We start from the raw sequence: 22,731 nt of genomic DNA, 5'->3' as shown, positions 1-22,731 counted from the left end.
TGATGTGTACTCAATCAGCCTTACATGGTCTACAAGAGATGCAGAACTTATACATGCTATAAAAGAGCTGTGCTTGATAGATCATATAGCTTACAGCCTGTAACTTACTGCTGTTAGTTATATCAATGCACAGCTTTGTAGATATGACATTCCTCTCCACAAATTTTTAAAGGATCAGTTAATTATTTAAAATAGGTAGGCTAACACTGAGTGTACAGAGGAATGCCATATGACTGTCCATCCAATGATAGTGCCAATTTCTAGCTGTATATAAATGGACTGTATACTTGGTATGTACAGTTTACGCAAAATGGACAATTCATGCAATCTACATGAGAGCTCTGGATGGCAAGCTTATACACTTTATAAGAAAACTGTGAATCAATAACACATGCTGTCCATTGAAGAGCTCTAGATGGATATAGATTATTCAATCTACAGAGTAGGGTGGTGAAGATCTAGCTCATGCCATTAAAGATGGACAGTGCAGTGAAACTATAGATGGATAGCTCATGCAGTCAATGAGTGTTCTATATTTGATATTTCTAAACATAGGTGCTCAAAATCCAAATGACAGATGCTTCAGTATTCCTTATTATCTTGCTCAATCAACCACTTTCCAACATTGAATTCAGTTTCTGTTTGCTATTACAAGCTTCTCATATGCTCTACAAAACAAGAACCTCACTCTTAACAAATCAAAATTTGTAATCATCAAATGATAAGGAAGTTGGGCCCAATTGCTGCAAAACCAATGATTGGGTAGGTTGAAATGACTGATTGTAGAAGCATCAGAGGTAAAATAACCCAGGACACTTGAGTACATCTTCTAGTTGGTGAGAAACAACAGGGATAGTCTACCTGTTTTAATATAGTGGACACATAGTTTCTAGATCTAAAAAGAAAGAAAAACTGGGGCAATGGTTGCTCCTACTTGATAAATTTAATAGAAAATAAGGTATCTTTTTTTTTCTCAACCAGAAGTCAGTTTTCTGCAATCAAGTGAAGTATTAGCAATAGAAATTTCACCACAGGTGACAAGGTAAATTAAAAGAAAATTCAATCTTAATCACAAGAAGAGTTGGATTTTGCTGACAGTGACAGAGATAATTTTCACCACCATCACACCTTGATAATGATTTTATGATGGCAAGACTATTTGCTTAATGTGGAAATCCCAAACATGCTGCCAGTGATTCAGTGTTTCTCCACAGACTCCGCTGCTTTGCAGCCTCTGCCATGATAATCAAGGGAAATCATCTTGGTGAACATTTCAGGTGTTTATGAAATACTCTCTCCGTAAAATACCCTGCAAATGCTGATTTTTTTTGTTCCTTGAGGTGCTAGTGACATTTTAATGGACACATTTATTTTTCACTAAAATGAGCACGTTCTCTGGCCTTACACACTAATTTTATGAATGTTGATTTTAATTCCTTTGCAAAAATATTACAAAACAAACAATTATAATTATGATTGAGTAACTCTGTTTACTTCAAAGCTATGTGATGGAAAATACTCTTTTCTAGAGTGAAGCATGACAAAGTTCATTTTTGGGTCATTTTGCACTTCTCAATGTGAGCCATGCTTGTGTGCTTAATGTGATTTCAGTGTCAGATGGGCATCAAAAGACATCATACCCCTTGCAAGGCTCCCTGAAGTGCCTGTGTTTCTTCAGTGCAGCCCCAAACCTCTGAGCTAGGACACTACTAAAGGAAGCTCATTATTTACTTTCTTTCCTCCAGACTCTTCACCCACTGATCCCTACTTCCCCAAACAATTGATTGCATCTCTCAGTTGGCCAAGGCTCCTATCCCCAAATCCTGGCTCTCAAACACCTTGACACTCTCCTGTTGCCTAAAAGTAGGTGCCTGTCACAGAGATCACTAGACCTTTGTGGGCATGTTCCTTCAAGGTCAGCTTTGAGTGCCGCTGACTACAAATCCAACTCAGTGAAATAGACAATGAACTGTGTCATGTGTCCAATCTGCAAATTCAACATAATATAAACAATTGTTTAAATTTCTGCCTAGTAGGTGGAGCTTTGGAATATTTCTCCAAACTCCATTGACATCTTGTACACAAAGCAATAAGCTCATCAACTGAACTTGATAATTTCCACAGACAATTAACTAACTAAACGTCAGCAAACTGCTTTAAGCTTAAAGACAAATAAAGATTGACTTTCTCACCATAAAGAATTGTACACCCTGATGATCAGCTTTCAGTTCAGATGAAAGTAACAGTAAAATGATGAACCAAGCTATGATACTTAGGTCACTATCACTGTCTCCAGTGAGCTTTCCGAATGTACTGAATTTAAAATTCATTGCCCCTAAATCTTAGTTGATTATCTACATGACATTGAAGATGACCTTTAAAGATCTTGGTATGAAATGGGAAATACCCTGATGAATTTAACTGTGATAAACACTATTTGCATGGTATCTCTGAATTTTACCTCACCATGTTTAGTTGCATTTGCAAGTCCCTACAATAGACATTTATAGAGTAAATTGAGGTTATTTCTCTCATGATATTATGCTTTACTCAAGGCAACTTAAAAAGGAATACTGGAGCTCTGTGCATCTTGGCGTCATGCTCACAGATCACTTCAATCGACAATGTACACATAAGTATGATGACAAGCATAAATAAATGTATCTGCAATGTCACCTTTTCTCCCCTCTCTCCTCTATCTCCTTTAGGACCAGAAAAACCCTGAAAGACAAAAAAGTTATCAAAATGATTGGATAGATTTTAAATTGGAGCTTGGGAAAGATAATAAAATTACAGTCACAAATTTGTCCATTTAGATTCTTCTTACAGTCAATTTACTATTTAATATACAAAAGGAGTTTGTCTCATTCTCTTGCTTCTTACTCCTAACTTCCTAATTTTTATTAAATGTGTTGCATTCTGCCTTTGGCACTGAAGGAGACCATTTGGCCCTTGGGTCCATGCCAGCTCCCAGCAAAGCAATCCCATCAGTCCCGTTCCCTCTTTCCTTATTTCTCTGTTCCTTGCAACCTATTCTCCCTCGTATATAACCACAAACTTCTCTTTGATTCTTTTTGCCATTAACCTACTCTAAGTGGTAATTTACAGTAGCCAATTAACCTACCAGCACATCTTTGGGATTGGGAGGAAACCGGAGCATCAAGCGGGAACCCACGTAGTCAGAGGAGGAATGTACAAACATGTAAACTCCGTACACACAGCACCCAAGGTTAGGATGAAACACAGGTCTCTAGAACTGTGAGTCACCCGCACTATCTACTGTGTCACTGTGTCAGTCTGCGACTTGAACGCTTTGCCAGAGTAAACATCTTGCTTGAATGAATATTTTCCTTCAGGACAGCTCACCAAATTTCCTCCTTTCAGTGGAAATACACACAGTTATTTTAATGTTTCATCATTGGTCAAATTTTTGATACCTGGAATCTTCTTTGTAGTCTGCCGCTGCACTTTCACATTGACAGAGGATCCCAAAAGGGCATATTTAAGTAAGTTGAAATCATGAAATAAAATAATCAAAATTTAAAATATTAATGAAAAGAAAATTATAAATTCTGGTGTTCTCATTTAACTGAACAAAATTGGTATCCTGTAGAAACAAGATGACCCATAAACAGAGTATAAAGGAAATAAGACTTACATCTAACCCTGGGTCTCCATCAATGCCCTATCAAAGAACAACATATACATAATGATTGACATAGCAACTTCCAAATTTTATGCTAAATCCTCATGTTCTCAAGGTTGTAATTTCCTGTGGATGGATGCCTTTGAATTTGCTTTATCCAATACTGCCAAAGGATGGGCAAACCCTTCAAAATATCCAATAGAAATCTTTTCTTGTTGGCGTAAACATTTTTTGAGGACTACTGTAACTATAATTCATCATCTGTGACTATTTAATTCTGAATAAAATTTAACTAAACACGAGGAGGTAATCTTACACAGGGGATTGAACCATTGCGGCTTGGCAGGAGAGCCATGGAAAGGCTCAGGAAAACTGCATTTATGTAGCCTGTTCTCACAGGAATTCCCTGGCCACATAAACTATCATGGAGAATTACTCTCTTGTGTATAGTGAAATTGTATTAAGATTTAGTGTTGCTTTGAATGAATGATCATTACAGCTGCCCTCGAATAAACAGCAGCACCTGATACAATTCTATTAGGTTGTGGCTGTGGGACTCATTGAGGGCAATTATTTTTATTACTTGGATACAAAGTAACAATTTCAGACAATAATGTTCCTGGCTGTTGATTTTTTTGATGTTGTAGAAGCACAGGAGTGAAAGTAGGTTGAAATTCTTACTGTTACAGTCATATCACAAACATAACTTTGGCTAGTTTCCTACTGGTATGCCCTACTGGCCTGTACCCAGTTACTTTCACCACAGCAGAACCAGCAACCAGCAAGCACAGTCTGAATGAAATACAGATGGGGAGGGTTTTATGAATTCTGGCTAATCCGTTTCCACAGATTATTGGCCAGCTGGTGAAGGTGATATGTGATACCCGCTAGATGGCTGCAGCAGGTATCTGATAGAAAATGATGGGAACAGGGACATCAGTCTTTATACTTCAGGTTTGGAATCATGGGAAAACCATGTGGACGTGAACTTCAGCCGATCAAGTGTTATCTGTTTTCCAGTACAGCTTCCATGATTAAAAATGAACTGTGATACCTCTGAGAGGGAGAAAGAAACTACTAAAGTTTAAAAAGAAGTCAAAATAAATAAAATAGGACATTGCAAATATATATAATAACTTCAAAATGGTAAAATTGTACAGAATGTCGAGGAACAAGGAGAACATCTAAAGGAAAAAACAGATTTGCTGAAGTAAGTGTTTCAAGTTATTTGTTCTTATTTTAAAATGCTTTTATAAGTGACCAGTGTTTTAACTGTTAATGATATCAGTGGACCAATTTTAAAAACTATTCACGTAATCTAAATGGTTAATAAGTGTTCAGTACCAGAAAGAGTACTGTCATTTGAGCAGCTTATGGTTTCACCCATTAATATCACCAACTTTTAATAGTTTAGGCTTGGAACCACCATGCTAAAGTTCTGCAACAATTAACTAGCTTCAAGACTGCCTTACTGAGGTCCAGCTTCAAGTATATGAACTGAGAAGTGAAAATAATATTGAAAACAGGGAACTTTAGTTTTGTCAAGACTTACTTGTCCAACTAAAGATTAATTCCCAGAAACCCTTCACACAATCCACTTCACACCCCCTTCAATCCATTCTGCCCATTGCTCACAGTTCATTTTGCACACTCATTAGCTTACTGACTCTGCAGAAAGCTACAGATATCTCATTGATAGGAGTGGGCTGGAGGTTACTGTTTTAGAGAACGGAGAGCTATAAATTTAGCAAATATGATCAAAAGCTGGAAGAAACCACGTCACACTCAGAGGCCTATCAAGGTACTGCAACTGTGGTGTGTTCCTGGATTATCCTCCACAGTCTCCTCTACACCCCCATAGTCCTCCCTACACCATCCCCACAGTCCCACAGTCCTCTCTACACCACCCAGTCTGCTGTCTGTTCCCCACAGTCCTCCCCTTCGTGTCCCACCTACCCCCTCTTTCCCATCTCCCGTTGCCCCAACAATCCTCTCCCACACATCCCACAATCATCTCTCCACACCCAACACAGTCCTCTCCACTAGCCTTCATCACTTGTCTCTCTCCACTTTCCAGTATCCTCTCTCTCCAGGCCCCCACAATCCCTTCCCCAGACCACAGTTCTCTCCTCTCATCCACAGCTATCCCCTATTCCCCTCGCTGCCATTCTCTCTTCCCACCCCCTGCCATTGACTTTTTCCTTCCCATAATCCTCCTTTGCTTTCCTACCACAATCCTCTTTCTCCACTGTAGTCTCTCCCCCCACCATCACCCTTCACCATTTTCTGTATCGCTTCCCTGTGATCTTCTCCCCGACTCCATTCTGCTGCCCAAATGACTTCCTCCCCACATTCCTTTCTCCTCAGTGGTGGGAGCTCACAGATGATGAGCCTGTGTCTGAGTTCCAGAGTCCAGGAACGGTTCTGTTGTGCATGAAGTTCCAGGTTGATTTGGGCGGGTGGAGGGAGTGGGCAGATAATATGGATTGGTAGTAATAACAGGGAGGTAGTTTATTAACTAAATGGTGATGGCAGGGGGAAAGGGGAGACGCAACAAGACCAGGGAGACCTTGTTGTGCCTCCCCTTTCCCTAAGCATGTAGGTGCAGTGAGTGGTTAAGAAGGCGAATGGTAATTCATAGCAAGCGGATTCGAGTATAGGTGCAGGGATATCTTGATGCAATTGTACGGGGCCATGGTGAGGTATCTTGACTTTTTGTGTGTAGGTTTGAGTTCCCTATTTTAGGAAGGATGTTCATGCTATGGGAGGAGTTCAGAGAAGGTTCACTGGACTGATTCCAGGGATGGCAGGGTTTATGCATGGAGAGAGATTGGGCCAATTGGCTTATATTCAATAATGTTTAAAAGAAAAAGATGGGACCTCATTGAGATCTATAAAATTCTAACAAGACTGGACAGATTAAATGTAGGCAGGATGGTCCCAATGGTGACAGAGTCCTGGAGTCACAGTCTAAGGATAGGGGGTAAGCTACTTAAGATGGAGATGAGGAGAAATTTCTTCTCCAAGAGAGTGGTGATGCTGTGGCGTTCTCAACCATAGAAAGCAGTTGAAACCAACTCAATAAATATATTCAAGAGGGAGTTAGGTATTGTTGTTAGGGAGGGGGAGGAGTGGTCAAGGACTATAGGGGAATGCTGGAACAGGATACTGAACTTGGATGATCAGCCACAATTATATTGAATGGTGAAGAAGGCTCAAAGGGCTGATGACCTGCTCCTGCTCATATTTCCATATGCATTTCTATGTTTTAAGGTGTTGACAACAGAATGGTAACTGTCAGGGGACTTTGCACAAAACTGCCAGGGACATTTTAGAGGCTGGTTACAATTTCTCTCCTGGTGAATTTCCATTCTTAAATTGCAGTGGGCATGTTCCAATATAAGGGGCATTGGGAGTCAAATTGAATTGCTTCAGAAACAGTTACAATGATCATAGTCCAAGGTTACTCTGGGCTTGCTGCCTCTGATGGAGAGTGCCAACATCTTTTGGCTGCTCACTTGCATGATGGCTGCACACAGCCTGCACTGGGTAAACTGTTCATCAACAGCACAACTCAGCGAGAGGCCAGAGCCACGCAACGTTAAGCTAACCTGCTTCACTGAAAACAGACTGCAGCGCTTAAAATGTGAACCTCTTGTGGCTATGGCAGGTGTTGGCAGGTATTCTGGGGCTTGGTCTGTCCCTGGAGACACTGAAGGAAAGTAGTACTGGGGAGAGATCAGGCTCCAGGATTTCCAACAATGTGAAGGATGCAAGGGTGCAAGAGACAGAGGGATTGCTCTATCTGTAGGGGCCAAGAGACTCCTGCCCCACCCCACCCAGATAAACTACAGAGACAGTGGGAACAGAAAATACCATGAATCCAGAGCTAGGTGACTTGGATGCAACACCTCAAAAAGTTCAACACCTCACATGAATAAATATTTCTTCAAATGCAGTATTGTACCAAATGTACCACAAGCCTCAGACAGTGCTTTATCCACCACACGTCTTCACTCACTTATCAAAAAATCTCCGTCAATCAGAACTTATTCCGAGTATTCTTATGCTCCACTGCAGCCACACTCAATTAGCGCTGTTGCAAACCCCACACCCACATTTCACAGCTTGCATACATATCCAGCTACTCAACCATGACAGGCAGCCACCCAGACACATTGCTCACTGACACACTTCTCACTCTCTTGCAGGACCAGGTGGTGTAGCAACTAAGTGGCAGGGTACAAACGTGACTACATGGCCTTACTCCAAGAAGTTAGCATTGGACATCACTGGATTGGTGATTAAATGAATTGAGGATCATGGACAATGGTCAGCAGCCACCCCGGTTTGTTGTTGTAGCTTAAGTTTGTGTAGTAGAGTGAATTGCCAGAGGATGAAGACTTTATGATTGCCTCCAGGACACATCTACACAATGTAGCATAAAACTCCACTTGGTTCTTGCGTATGTTGGAGCTCACATGCAACGCCAACAAAGTTAATGGTAACCTGCAACAGAGGGGAAGTCTTCAGTGGATGTTTGTTCTCATTTCAGGCCCACAAATGCAGAGTGGAGGAGCCCAGGGAAATATAGTAATGATGGATCTTCTACCTTTATCCTCTTTACTGCATCTGAGGAACAGCAGTGCTGATTAAAATCTACTCTCACTATTTTTTAATTCTTCCTTCCAAAATTCCTTGCTTAAGTTGATCTCACACAGGAAAATCTGCCACATGATCTACCTACCACAGTCACTTTCAGCACGTAAATGAAAAATTGTGACCATGTACTGAACAAAGTTTTGTACAACTTCAACATGTCACTCAACACTATGTGAAGTTCCTGGAATTTAACTCAGCTGCAGCTTTAAACTTTACCTGTACTTCATCAGCCTTTTCCTCTATTTTAGTAGAAATTCTTGTTCCAGAAAGCTCTGTTGCTAATATCCTAACAGTGAGCCCCTTGAGGTTTATAGTTCAAATTAAAATTTCTTCTGCATGACTAAAATCTCACTGTAGCCTCACCTTAACAATCTGTATGTTCCACCAGTCACACTTCCATGTTACACTGAGGCTCCATTACCTCTCTCAGGTTGATGTCAAAGATTCCAAGGCCGTGTTTTGAGGAAGAGCTGGGAAGTTATCTATGCTGTCCTGGTCAATATTATATTCTCGAACATGTGATTTGGTCATTATCACCTTGCTTTTGTGGGATCTTGCTATATCCAAACTGGCTGCTGTGTTTCTTACATCATCACAGTGACTACACTTCAAAAGTACCTCATTAGTTTGTAAGACTCTGTGGGATATTGTGAAAGTTGCTTTATGGATGTAAGTCTTTCTTTCTATTTAAGCATCAAGGGAGTTAGCTCAAAGTTCACAATTTTTCAGCTACTAAAACTTGGCTTAATATTGCCACGTGGAATTAGTTCACACCTGAGTATAACTATGTTAATAAAATGTGTCAGGCTATTTAATATCCATTTTGTATTAAAACCGTAAAGAACTCTCTGATTTTATCCTCTGGTCATTTGTCTGCAGTGCTCATAACACAGCACTGTCAATCTGTCAATCAGTGTAAGCAAAGCTTCTTTTATCTTGCAGTAATTGGCAAACTTCCAGTTTAGTCAGTGTACATTACGGCAACAGTGAGCTTGCCTCTGTGATTTACTGTCAGAGCTCAGATGAACCAAAATGACCCCAAACTTTGACACCTGTCATGATTGTTAAAGCGCAAAGTCAAGCCACAGAAGCAGATAAAATGGCCTTGAATTCATTCGCAGCCACTTGTAATTGTGACATTGGTTACACTGTACAATTTGGAGTTTATTTCCTCTTAGTTACATATACTGGCACTACGTTTACTTACAGGCAAACCTGTAGGTCCTCTTGGCCCAGGGTTACCAATAACTCCTTTTTCGCCCTGAAATGACAATAATTTTAATATATAAATGTACAATTATAAAAAAAGCAAGCATTAGTATATGCTTTTGGTATCTTTAGGTGTGATAGAGCTGGGAACTGACAAGTGCAGCAAAGCCTAGAAAGTGCATGCACAGAGCTTATCAGCAAACCACAATGCTTATTGGGACTAAAGAGCTGAAATGAAAATCATCGATGGGGATGGTCTGTATGTTTCTTATAATATTCTCAATACTTGGAGGGTCTCTCACAACATTTCAGCATTGCAGAAGACGGTCCAAATGTTTGAGAGTAGATATGTTGGGATGTTGTACACAGACTTCAGGGGTTAGTATAACCTTGAAGTAGTTTATCCTTTGGTTACGATTATAGTTCATACTAGATCAGAATTTTGAGATAATTAGGTTTTTACACTCTGTCATCTTGGACAAGACTTCACATGATATAGAAGCTACGACCTAAAGAGAATGGTTCTGTAAAAACAAGAGTGCAGCAGTGATTCAAGCATACACTTTCTGAGTCTTCCACTGGGTGAGGTATCTGGCTTCCTGCAAGTGAGGAAAAACCTGGGATCACCACTGCAGTTTTCCCATCTCCACCTGCACTGGGGCTCTGACCTTTCCAAATGTACAACTGCTACTTTCAATGTTAGAAAGAAATTCAACTGATCACTTTGTATTCATAAAAATAATGCAGCAAATGAAGTTCACTAACTTTCCTATTGTAAGGACAATCTGCTGCATTGAATATGAAATACATGAGACAATTTGCTTTTGATCTCATCAGCTATGAAAATTCCTTTAATCTGATGCACAATCATGAAATCCATCCATTTTTGGGGTATAATCCATTTGTATAAATTAATACTTCATAAATTTAATTTCATCCATCATCTTTGTATTAGAATTTATGTGGGTTAAGGGTACAATGCATGCAATATAGTGCAAACAGAGCTTTGGAGAATATGTAATTAAAGCTCTTTGTTATTACAGCATATAGTGCTGCTCTTGTACTCTTTAGAAAGGCCAAATTATATATCATGGCCTGAGAGACTTCTATGGGTGAAACCTGCCAAACATTAGCTTAACAATTATGGAATTTTAAACAGAAATTATTTTGAGCATAAATAAAGTTCCTGTGATTATTAACTGTGGTAAAATAACTAATTCTGGTGTAGCCTGGCCCTTCCCAGAGCCATGTCCCCTGCCTGAAGGACTGACCGTACCATGGTTCTCCCAGTTGCTTCTGTTTGGTGCTGTCTCAGCAGTCTTCAAGTTGGGCCTTTTTTCAGGTGCACAGCCAAAAGCAGACGTATTTTAAAAGATTTTACATTAAAAGTTTACTTACTTACTTAATTAAAAAAAACATTCTTTAGTGAAGGAATAGCAATATATTTCAAAGCCAGGATGGTGCGCAACATTAGTTATTCTGAGAAAGAATAACATCAGATGGACCACCCAGCATCAAGCCGGTTTAAATGTGGACATTGCAAAGTCGCTTCCAGCCTAACTAACCTTGCAAGGTCCTCCGCACAACCATCTGAAGACTGGTGTCTAAATTGAAAGATGTATCCCTTGGACTAGTCAAGCAGCAACCTGACTTCATTACACTGAAAGGATCTTGCATTATATTCAATGTACCAGACTCTTCCATCACAATCCCTGGTTATGTCCTGTTCCACCAGCAGTTCAGAGGACAGACCCAGCAAAGGTGGTACACAAGCAGGAGGGAGTAGCCCGGGAATCCTCAACATTGACTCTGGACCCCATGAAGTCATATTGTGTCAGGTCAATCATGGGCAAAAAGGACCTCTCTCTGACCCTCAATTGATGAACAACTCCTGGAAGAAGAGGAGTTTAGCTTCCTGGGTTAGGGGAAGGGAGAGAAGCAGCAGAGGAAGGTGCTAGATGGTCTCAATCTCATCACAATGAAGCCCATGAGATCCTCACACTTGCTGAAGGGAGATAAAGATTTCAGTTACCATAGAAAGAAGAAGCTAGAAGTTAAATTTACTTTTCCAACATCTTCTTGTAGTAATGAGGAAGTTTCATAAATAGACCTGAAATTGCTTTCTGTTGTCTGACCAGATCTAGCAGTGACTGATTGAAGCAGCCATCTGCCATATATATTGAAATACCTGTCCCTTGGATTGAAGGGTGGGGTTAATGACTGTTTTACCAGGAGCTCAGCCAGGGTGAGGGAGACCAATAGTTTCAGAAGGAGTTAGGACCATAGGTGGAACCGAGGTTTTGGTTAAACAGATTGGAAGTTACAGATGTATGACAAATGCAGAGCAAATCATTGTGATATTGAATGTATAGAAGTGACTGGGTATGGAGAGCTTTTACTGGGGATGGCCATTGTTAGATTGAGAGCTGGGGGTGAGGGGAGGATAGGAATGGAGGAGAATACAAAGACATGATTCAATATGCTCTGTCAGTGACTGCGGTTATGGAGTGATAAAGGCACATGAGGTGGCAAAGTCAGTTGTGATCTTAAATATTGGTTGGATGTTTGAATAATGGAAGGAAAGATTAAAGGATGATAAAGAGGGTGCCCTACTCTTTCAAATATAGAATGTCATCTGGGTCTAAATATGAAGTTGGTTCTCAGCGAGGGGAAAAGGGAGGAACAAAAAAAAAGGGGAAAATCTCAAAAGAGCAAATAATAAAAAAGATCAGAATAGAGCAGTAGCTGTGGAAATGTTAATATCACCTGTATAACTCTCATCAACATCTGAGTGAAGCATTTCTAGCACTGTATTTCTCGTTGTATATTACATACTCCTTACTAATTTATACAAGCCATTGTAAACATTTGGAGAACTTACTCTATCTCCCTTTGGACCTGCTGGACCTGCGGGTCCCAATGCACCATCCATACCCTTTAAAGGCAAAGAGAACAGTTAGTTGTGGTCAATGTCCTCTCAACCTACTTAAAGACCAACGGGCCTGTCATCTCTGGCAGATGAGAAAATAAACCTGCTCACATCCATAAGAACTACCTCAGAGTTCTGTCCTATTAATAGCACAAGAATGTATCCAAACAGGCAGAGATGCTAGAGCACCAGATGGCCTTTTCACATTTCCACTGTATTCTTTATCACTTCCTCAACTTGTGATGGCCTGATGCATGCATTGTTTGTGAAAATACCTTCATAATGAAGATGATCAGAGAACCACCTTGCAGATGCAACATCCACTAAACTGACGACAACAACACTGGTCAGCAAATTCACCTTGTGACTGCTCCACTTGTGACTGGTGCCAACTTGATCAATTATAGAAGAGAGGCCTTCACACATTCAGAATTCAAATCCTGGCTTTTTTATTGGTTCATTTGTTCAAAACATAATTTAGTGGCAGAGCAGAGACCTTGCAAAGACTCTATTATGGGGCACTCATGATTTTTTAGACAACGATATTAACTACCACCCACCAAATCTGGTGGGAATCCACATAGGCGCAAATTTGAAAACACACACTTGCATTTGGTAAAATGTAAATGCTTCGGTTTTTTCTACCTGGATCCACACTTAATTTGTCTGGACCATAGCGTAATTGCATGGGTTGCACTGCCGTGACATGGCCTTTGAGAACGTACAAAGCTCAGAGGATTTACAACACTGGCACTACTTTCCTTTCTCACTTTATCTCGGAGCAATGTTGGACAGTATGGATGGTGAGTAAAGGCAGATTAGTCAAAGGGACTTGCTAGTGTCTGACACTGAATTGTGAGTGATGCATGCACAGAGAGTGAAGTGAGTATGAAGGAGGGGATTATAAGCGCAGAGCATTTACCGACTCTAGTGGACTGCCAGCACCAAGCAGAAAGGAGATAGTTGAAAGGAAGGACAAAGTACAAATGTGACTCACTCACCCGCTGTCCTGGCTGTCCATCTAAGCCAGATGCACCCTGCATAATTTGTGTCATTAGAGGGGTGGGTAAGAGGAACACGATTTTAGTGCATGATGGTTAATGATCATAAACAACTTCATACAATGAAGATGGGAACTCCTGATTCACTTGTGTATTAAATATGAATCACAGACAAAAAAAGACTCATACATGGAATTTATATATTAAAAAAAAACAGGGAATAAATGAAGTTATACAACACTACAGTTAATTATCCTAAAACAGTTATAGGTGAGAAGTGCGCAATGGACTGGTTTAAATCCAGGATATCCTACCTACCACAGCTGGTTCTGTGAAACAACACAGAGGAGGACTTCCTCAGTGCAGCAGATACAACTACATTGTAAACGTGTTTATAAAGAATGTATTTACAATTTGATTATATCTCGAGCACATAGGAAACCTCTTGACATTCATTGCCATCATTGATTCTCATTAACTGCTGGAATGCTGAAACTTTCCTACTAAAATGTATGAGATGTTTTTGCTTGCTTGTGAACAGCGCCGGTTTCAACAGATGGATCAATGGAATGGGATAAGACAATGAACCCACCCAGTGATAAGCAATAAAAAAAACCTAAGAATTCAAACAAACACACTTCAGTTTCAACCTTCAACCTCATCATTATAGAGCTCTTGGAAACAAACCACTCCTAGCTTATCATAATGGGGTGTATCTACAAAACAAGCAAAACAAATGTGATGTTAGAAAAAAAGTTCAGAAAATTAATGACAGAAACTTAAAGACGCTGGCCTAGAAATTTGATTGTGTAGTGTAGTTTCAGTGTCATACAATTGAAAATGCTAATTTTCAGATATAAATGTGTGAATAAATATTTATAGGATGTTTTGCAACACTCCGTAAATTCAACAAGGCACATCCAAGGAAGAATCACACTGTTGTGACTGACCCAACTTCAGCATCAGACACACGTTAAATCATATTCATTCCCTAGGCAATGCTTCTTTAACAGAATTGTTCAGGAAATTAATTCTATAAAGCCTCGATCCTTCAATCCCCTAAGGCTATGATCCTGTGCCTTCCCTCAGGAAGACACCAGCAACATGCCAGAAATTCGAGAGAGTCAGGGAGCAGAAGTGAGTGTAGTCGCTATTACTAAGGAGAAGGTGCTTGGGAAACTGAAAGGTCTGAAGGCAAATAAGTCACCTGGACCGGATGGACTACACCCAGATTTCTGAAAGAGGTAGCTGAAGAGATTGTGGAGGCATTAGTAGTGATCTTTCAAGAATCACTAGAGTCAGGAATGGTTCTGGAGGACTGGAAAATTGCAAATGTCACTCCATTCTTTAAGAAGGGAGGGAGGCAAAAGACAGGAAATTATAGGCCAGTTAGCCTGACTTCAGTGGTTGGTAAGATGTTGGAGTCCATTATTAAGGATGAGGTTTCAGGGTACTTGGAAGCTCATGATAAAATAGGCCAAAGTCAGCATGATTTTCTTAAGGGGAGATCTTGCTTGACAAATCTATTGGAATTTTTTGAGGAAATAACAAGTAGGATAGACAAAGGAGAGTCAGTGGATGTTGTTCACTTGGATTTTCAGAAGGCCTTTGACAAGGTGCCGCACATGAGGCTGCTAAACAAGAAAGGAGCCCATGGTATTACAGGAACGGTACTAGCATGGATAGAAGATTGGCTGACTGGCAGAAGGCAAAGAGTGGGAATAAAGGGGACGCTTTCTGGTTGGCTGCCGGTGACTAGTGGTGTTCCGCAGGGGTCCATGTTGGGTTTGCTACTTTTCACATTATATGTTAATGATCTGGATGACAGAATTGATGGCTTTGTGGCCAAGTTTGTGGATGATACAAGGATAGATGGAGGGGCAGGTAGTGTTGAGGAAGAGGGAGTCTGCAGAAGGACTTGGACAGGTTGGGAGAAGGGGCAAAGAAGTGGCAGATGGAATACAGTGTAGGGAAGTGTATGGTCATGCACTTCGGTAGAAGGAATAAAGGCATAGATTATTTCCTAAATGGGGAGTGAATTCAGAAATCGGAGGTACAAAGGGACTTGGGAGTCTTAGTGTAGGATTCCCTAAAGGATAACTTGCAGGTTGATTCGGTCGTAAGGAAGGCAAATGCAATGTTAGCGTTCATTTCAAGAGGACTAGAATATAAAAGCAAGGGTGTAATGCTGAGGCTTTATAAGGCATTGGTCAGGCCACACCTGGAGTATTGTGAGCAGTTTTGGGCCCCATATCTAAGGAAGGGTGTGCTGGCATTGGAGAGGGTCCAGATGAGGTTTACAAGAATGATCCTGGGAATGAAAGGGTTAATGTATGAGGAGCATTTGATGGTCCTGGGCCTGTACTCACTGGAGTTTAGAAGGATGAGGAGGATCTTATTGAAATCTACTGAATATTGAAAGGCCTGGATAGAGTGGACGTGGAGAGGATGTTTCCAGTAGCGGGAGAGTCTAGGACCAGAGGGCACAGCCTCAGAATAGAAGGATGTTGCTTTAGAACAGATGAGGAGGAATTTCTTTAGCCAGAGGGTAGCAAATCTGTGGAATTCATTGCCACATATGGCTGTGGAGGCCAAGTCATTGGGTATATTTAAAGTGGAGGTTGATGGATTCTTGATTAGTTAGGGCGTCAAAGGTTACAGGGAGAAGGCAGGAGAATGGTGTTGAGAGGGGAAAATAAATCAGCCATAATCGAATGGCAGAGCAGACTCGAAGGGCCGAATGGCCTAATTCTGCTGCAATGTCTTATGGTCTTCTCAGTGACCCGATCACCCCACCTGCAGCCCCAGCCCCAATCATCTTGGGCAAACTTATCCAACCTTGGCCCTCCTACTCACCAGCCCTATTGCCCTTTCCTCTTATCCCCAGTCCCATCCTTTTGACCTTGAATGTGACCCCCATTGAACTAAATCCTGGTCTTAATCATTAAGCTTGCCTCCCATCCATGATTCCTGCTACTCCCCCCCACCCCTACCGCACCATGTTTCCAATTGTGACTGCTGACCAATTCCTCTCATTAGCCTCGATCCAGACCATTGACGTGACCCACTCCCATCAATCAGAAGTGCAGGACAGAGCATTAAAAACTGTTGAAATTGGAAATAATAATCTGGAGTACAATACACCAACAACAAGAGAGAGGAATTATCTTTAAATCCATAGAAATTAATGTCTTTTAATCTGAAGGGGAAAGTGCTGTATAATATGCAATGATCATCCCTGCCAGGGAGTGGATAGGTATTTAAATGAGAAAATTGCAGGTTTTTCTTCATCAGTGCCTCCCTTCACTGCAACAATTCCTCATGTAATTGCATTAGAAATGTCTTTCAGGTACATCCACTACTTTCGACAAAAAAGTTATCGGAATGCACAAGTTTGCAGCTACATCTGCTCTTTTGGAAGTTAAATATTTGAGCCCATTCCAACCTTAGCCATATTCTCAGGCCCTTTTCTCCAATATGTCGACAACTGTGCTGATATTGCTTCCTATTCTCAATCTACACTTGAGAATTTTGAGAATGCTTCTCATTTCCACCCATCCCTCCAATATATTTCTGACTCTTTTCTCCTTTTCCTGAACTTCTCTCTGACAGTTTAAGGGCTTTCCACAGACATTTGATGTGTTATATTGTCTATTTACACCTCCTTTCCTGAGAGGATTCACCCCCTTCTCTCCATTTCCCTATCTGTACCCTAGCTGCTCCACTGACTGCACTTTCTACAGCAGTACTTAATTTTTCTTTCCTTTGCTGAGGCCTCCCCACTCCTGGGCCTTTAATCACACCCACTTATTTCTCCTCTTTCACTTCATATCAACAAGGATATGATTGATCACACCCCCGTCTTTCACTTTACTGGCCCCAACATCTGCCAGGCTCTCTCTATCCATTGATAACACAGTCCCTCCACTGGACACAACTACATGCCCACTTGCAAGGAGGATTTTTCCCTCTGTAATTTACATTTCAAACCCATTTTCCAGCTCAATCATCTTCCACTACCTGCTCTTCCATTTTTCAGCCTTCTCTTACTAACATCTTTTTGATGGACTTCTATTGATAAAGCCTATTTTTGTAATAATTTAAGACATTTAACCTTTTTCCCCAAGATTCAAGAATATTCTCATAATATAGTATCTCTTCTACCTTTTCTTATGCAACAGTAATTAAAGTAGTTGGTTCTCAATGTTTACTATTAGCCTTTTAAAGTTTTGTTCATTTTTAGAAATTTTCTTGTTCACGGTTCTGATTAAGGTTCAAAACAGAAATGGCAATAAGTCCTTTTACTTTTAATTACAAACTGATTGCCTGTATATGTTTGGTTTATTCTGATTTTATTTAAAATGCAGTTTAATTTCTACTTAATAGTAGAAAATAGGAACACTTCCCCCTAAAATCCTGCAATTGCCCTGCCCCGACTCCCCCTCCAATTTAATAAAAACTCTCCATCTCTTCATGAAAACAAGGACCAAGAGTAGAATGTTGCAACCCTGCCCCTGGCCTTATGCCCAAAGTGAAGGTCTGAACTGTAGGATGGTTGGGCTTGGAGGCTGGGGCATGTGCAGTGAAGGGTGGGAGTGTTAAATTGGGCCCCAGATTCAATGGCATTAGGTCTTTGAATATCTGCCCATTCATTTTGTTTGTAGCAGCTTGAAGCTAAGTCCCAGGGTTGGCAGAGGGAAGCCAAGTCTGCTCTAGTCAGAGTGCACCGGAGATCAGGGAAGCACTAATGCAGCTTCTGGCCTGAATTGACCTTAAAAAGTACTATCTGTTGTGGCAGCTAAAGCCAAAATCTGTCTGATCTGATTTCTTCTCTGCTCGGGGAGGTAGCCCAATTTCCTTGCAGGATTTCCCTTCAGGGAACAATTCTCTCATTCCAGGAATAATACGCTGCACTCAAGGCATTTCGTTGGGATGGAAACCAAAACTGTGCACATAACTTCAGGAGTGGTCTCACAACAGCCCTCTACAATCATCATTTGTACCACTTCAGACTTCCACGATGTACATAACCTGGGTTCAGGCCATATATTCTACCTCATGAGGTCCTTACTTTGAAAACTGTATAAAGAACTTGTATTAATGTATGGGGGGGGGGGGAGCGCATGGTGAGTGCAGAAGGGAGAGAACATAGTTCTAACCAGTCAGGTCAAATGCTTTTCAGGTCATTGTCCTTCTGGGCATTGGTCTCCCAAAATGTCCCTCTCTGAACCAGTTGTAAACCACAAGACTGGCGTAAGAACCAATGTCTATTCTTTCTATTTCTGAAACATGAATGATTATTTACTTGCAATAAATACGGTAGCGATTGGAGACTTGAAATGAGTGCCACCTGCTGCCAGCTTCTGTAGAGTGCACGGAACGATGACATAAGAACATAGAAGGAACATCAGGCGACATGGGCCCTGGAGTCTGCTTTGCTATTCAGCAAGATCACGGCCAACCCTGCCCTCCAAGCCCATTTTGTTGTCTAGTACCTATACTCCTTGATTTCCAAAGCTTTTCCAAAAATCTTTTGACTTAGGTCTTAAATATATTTAATACTCAAAAACCAACCATCCACCACCACAGGATAGAATCTGAAGTTTCATGACATCTGCACAAAGAAGTTTCTCCTCATGTAATCCTAAATAGCTGACTCCTTAATTGAGACTGTGCCCCGAGATCTAGACTCTCCAATTGGAGTGACAGCCTCTTGACATCTACCATCTCATTTCCTTGCAGAATTCTGCATATTTCAATGAGATAATTTTCTCTTTTTAAAATCTATAAACTATAGGATAATATTACTTGATTTCTCTTCATAGGGTAAATCCCTTACTGCAGGTTGCTACATGAAGAGTGTTACATAAAATAAGGGCTTATGGGTTGGTATGGTTAGACGATTGGTCCATCTCCAAGGGAAATATATTATTCTTTAGGTATTGAGATCAAAACTGTGCATATTACTTTAGGACAGAGTTCTGTACAGTTGTACTGCAGCTCCTTGCAGTAAAGGCCAACATATTATTTGCCTTCTGAATTGCTTGCTCTATCTAAATGTTAACTCTGATGTTCATGAAGCAGGAAAGCAAAATCCCACTGCAGACAAATGCCCACTAGTTTCTTACCATTTAAAACATATTTTGGTTTTCTATTTCCCCTAGTGAAATGAATTAGTGTACCTTTTCTCTCATAACACTCCATCTACCACCTCTTAGTCACTTGCTTAAGCTGTCTGGATCCCTTTGTAGACTTTACCAATCCTCTTCATAGCTCACTTTCCCTTCTAGCTTCATACCATCAACAAACTTGGATACAACCTTTTCAACTGCATTAGTAATACAGTTGAATAAGGGGAAGTATTGATCCCCACGGCACTGACAAAAGACAGACTGCTGTGCATAAATAGATCCACTCATTCCTACTCTGTTTTCTGTTCTTTAACCAGGTATCTACACATGCCAACTCCATGAGCCCTTGTTTTACATAAAAATCTTTATGTAGCAACCTGTAGTGAAGGTGCTCCCACAGTGTTCCGCAGAGCCACAACGCTGGCAACTATTGACAAATATGGGAAACTTCCCATGTATGTTTTAGAGTTACAGAGAGAAACAGCGCAGAAACACTGAATACACCAACCACCAACCACCCTATGCTAATCCTACCCTAACCCATTTTGTGTGAGGCTTGACTCCAGCCAATGGAGAGATTCCCTCTTAATTCCCATTGCCTTCAGCTTTTACTAAGGCTCACTTGATCAAATTCTGCCTTGAAGACAGGAACAGTCACTCCCACCTAGTCGTATTGAAACTCCATGGCTATACTTTTAGCACAAGTATTTTAGCGGACTTAGAGGTTGGCTTATCACTGATAACTGCTCAGTTTTTATTCACAACTTCTCAGAGAATGAAACAGTTTATGCCAACAAGCAGCAAGATCTGGTTAACATTAGGACCTGGGCTGATAAATGATGTATTTATGCCAAAGATCTACCACAGTTTAGAGCTCGGTAGTCCTGGTGAAACCTAAATTGACCTTCAATTAGCATATTGGTTGGTGGAATTTTTTTTGGACAACATATTGACAATAGAATGATGAGGTAGCAATCATCTAAATTGGATTTGTTCTGCTTTTTTTTTGTGGATGTCCCAGGTAATTCTCCATGTTGTTAGGAAGGATCCAGTTTTGAACAGTACTGGATGGCCTGACTAGAGGCGTGGCTAGTGCTGGAACACAGGATATAGTGGAGTATTTACAAGTATAAACTGTTAAGAGTCACTAAATATTACAACCGGGCAGAATTATTGATCTAATGTCCTCGTTATCAAACTCCTGCTGGCAACGAGATTGACATTGCAGCAATATTGATGTTCGGCTGAGTCACTGTTCATCTATTCGGAACACCAGGGCTCTCTTTGGACATGGGGGAAGAGAGAGGATGTGTGTGTGTGGCAGGTTTACATCCACAACCAGGTTGGGTCTGATGATGCAGCTGAGATCACGAAGACTTCTGTTGCCTTTGCCCAGTACCCTCTGCCAGTTTCCACTCCTGTGCTCCAGCCAGGGGCACTGGATGGATGAAGACAGACATTTCCAGCAAATGTCAGAGGATAGTTGGATAAACTTTGAAAGTCATTTCTGTGGCAGTTGCTTGTGGGTATTGCAAGGTAAAGTAATTTGAATTTAACACAGTTGCTATCGGCTCTGCAAACGTGTTGTCCACTACCCCACATCCTGCTTCACGTTATTCCTGATTCTAGCATCCTCCCCTTTAGAATGTAGTTGTGTAGACTTCCACGTTCAGTCATCCTACTCAATTTCCTGCTTCCAGATTGGTATTTGTCTATTAGAATTACATATTCTGCACCGCCATCTGGCTGAATACATTATAAGGAGGACCTATGATCACAGTCCCATATTAGCAACCTTGGATGGCTATCACATAAATTGAATCCACCCGATTAAAATTCAACACAAAATCTGCCCTGTTGCTCCCTAACTGCTGCACCTCTGCACCACGATGCACCCTTACTAAATGGCCACTGATGGGGGCTGAAATCTTGGCAATGAGTTTAAGTGAAAATGATTACACTGGCAAAGACTGCTTACATTTGTCTTTTCCATTTGAATACAATGGTGGGGAAAAATGAACTAAATCTTGCCTGCCACTTATTACAAGACAATTGTTAATATTTTCCTTCATGTACTAATGGCTGTGAAAGTGTTTACCATGAGTATAAAAGGGGATTCTTGCTATGTATTCACCATGGCCTTTCCATGAAGATTAGCAAAAAGTTGTAAATACACCCTAAATTTTCTTAAAATAAGTTAAATATAACGCATTTGCACAGTTCGTGAAATGTCCCCAAAGTGCTTCTGAACAGTTTAAGTGAAGAAAATGCACTAAAAAAGATAAACCTAAACAAGACATCACAAGACGGGACATAATGTACGTACAATGACAATAATGACTGTTAATCTTTTAGAACTATCATCTACATACTGCGGGAGTGATTTGTAAAAATGACTATTTTGTAATTAAAACAGTTAATGCATCTAATAAGACAGCGCACAATGTAACTGGGTGACACTGAGTTAGTGATTTGTTTCTGCTCCAGCACTGTGCATCTGTTCTCCAGTATTACTCAGAGTAAACCAGAGATGTTGGCACTCTTACGATGTAAGCTGTATTAAATGTTATCTACTTACTGGGAGACCAAGGGGTCCTCTGTCACCTTTTTGACCTGGTTCACCCTTCCCTCCTTTAACACCATTCAACCCTGGTTCACCCTAAATGTAAAAGTAAAGTCCACCTTTTTTTGGCTACTTTGAAGCTGGGACAGAAATGCATTTAAATTAATCACAAAAAGCTACTGCAAATACCTGTGCATCCATCAAAGTATTATTTCCCCCATAATGATCAATGCTTTTTGCAATCCTTCTGTAGTACGTTAGCATTACTGACATTCATTCTATATTGGAGACAAATTACATTTTCTCCCTTTTCTGTTAAACTAAGCAGGAAAAGATCTCCAAGAGGATCACACATCTTTCAGTGTAGACACTTTGAATATCCATATTGATTGCACCTGAGAATTACAGGACAGCATTATGTTCCTTCCTGACGAAATAACTCAGACATCCATACTTCTGGTTCTTAAGTAGATTTTCTTATGTCAGCTTCCTGAATGTGTGCTGTTATTTTCCCCTCAGCCTTGGAGGTTGGGTGCTACAGTATAAAGTTTACTGTTGGCAATATAGGAAATTAAAGTTTAATGCATTCA

At 40.6% G+C, this 22,731-nt stretch overlaps 1 protein-coding gene across 1 annotated transcript in view; it reads right to left on the bottom strand.

The window, feature by feature from the left end:
- Positions 1-22,731, bottom strand: part of LOC127584027 (collagen alpha-1(XXV) chain) — a 153,603-nt gene that overhangs the window by 16,740 nt on the left and 114,132 nt on the right. The window contains exons 27-32 of the mRNA XM_052040547.1: positions 22,157-22,237; positions 13,448-13,483; positions 12,399-12,452; positions 9,516-9,569; positions 3,659-3,685; positions 2,677-2,721 (exon numbers count right to left, since the gene is read on the bottom strand). Coding sequence (XP_051896507.1) covers positions 2,677-2,721; positions 3,659-3,685; positions 9,516-9,569; positions 12,399-12,452; positions 13,448-13,483; positions 22,157-22,237 — 297 coding nt within the window. The remainder of the gene's footprint in view (positions 1-2,676; positions 2,722-3,658; positions 3,686-9,515; positions 9,570-12,398; positions 12,453-13,447; positions 13,484-22,156; positions 22,238-22,731) is intronic.

Source organism: Pristis pectinata, chromosome 2 (assembly GCF_009764475.1).
Source record: "Pristis pectinata isolate sPriPec2 chromosome 2, sPriPec2.1.pri, whole genome shotgun sequence".
Classification (NCBI taxonomy): Eukaryota; Metazoa; Chordata; class Chondrichthyes; order Rhinopristiformes; family Pristidae; genus Pristis; species Pristis pectinata.
Note: the sequence above shows the minus strand (reverse complement) of the source record. Positions and strands in the feature narration are given on the sequence as shown.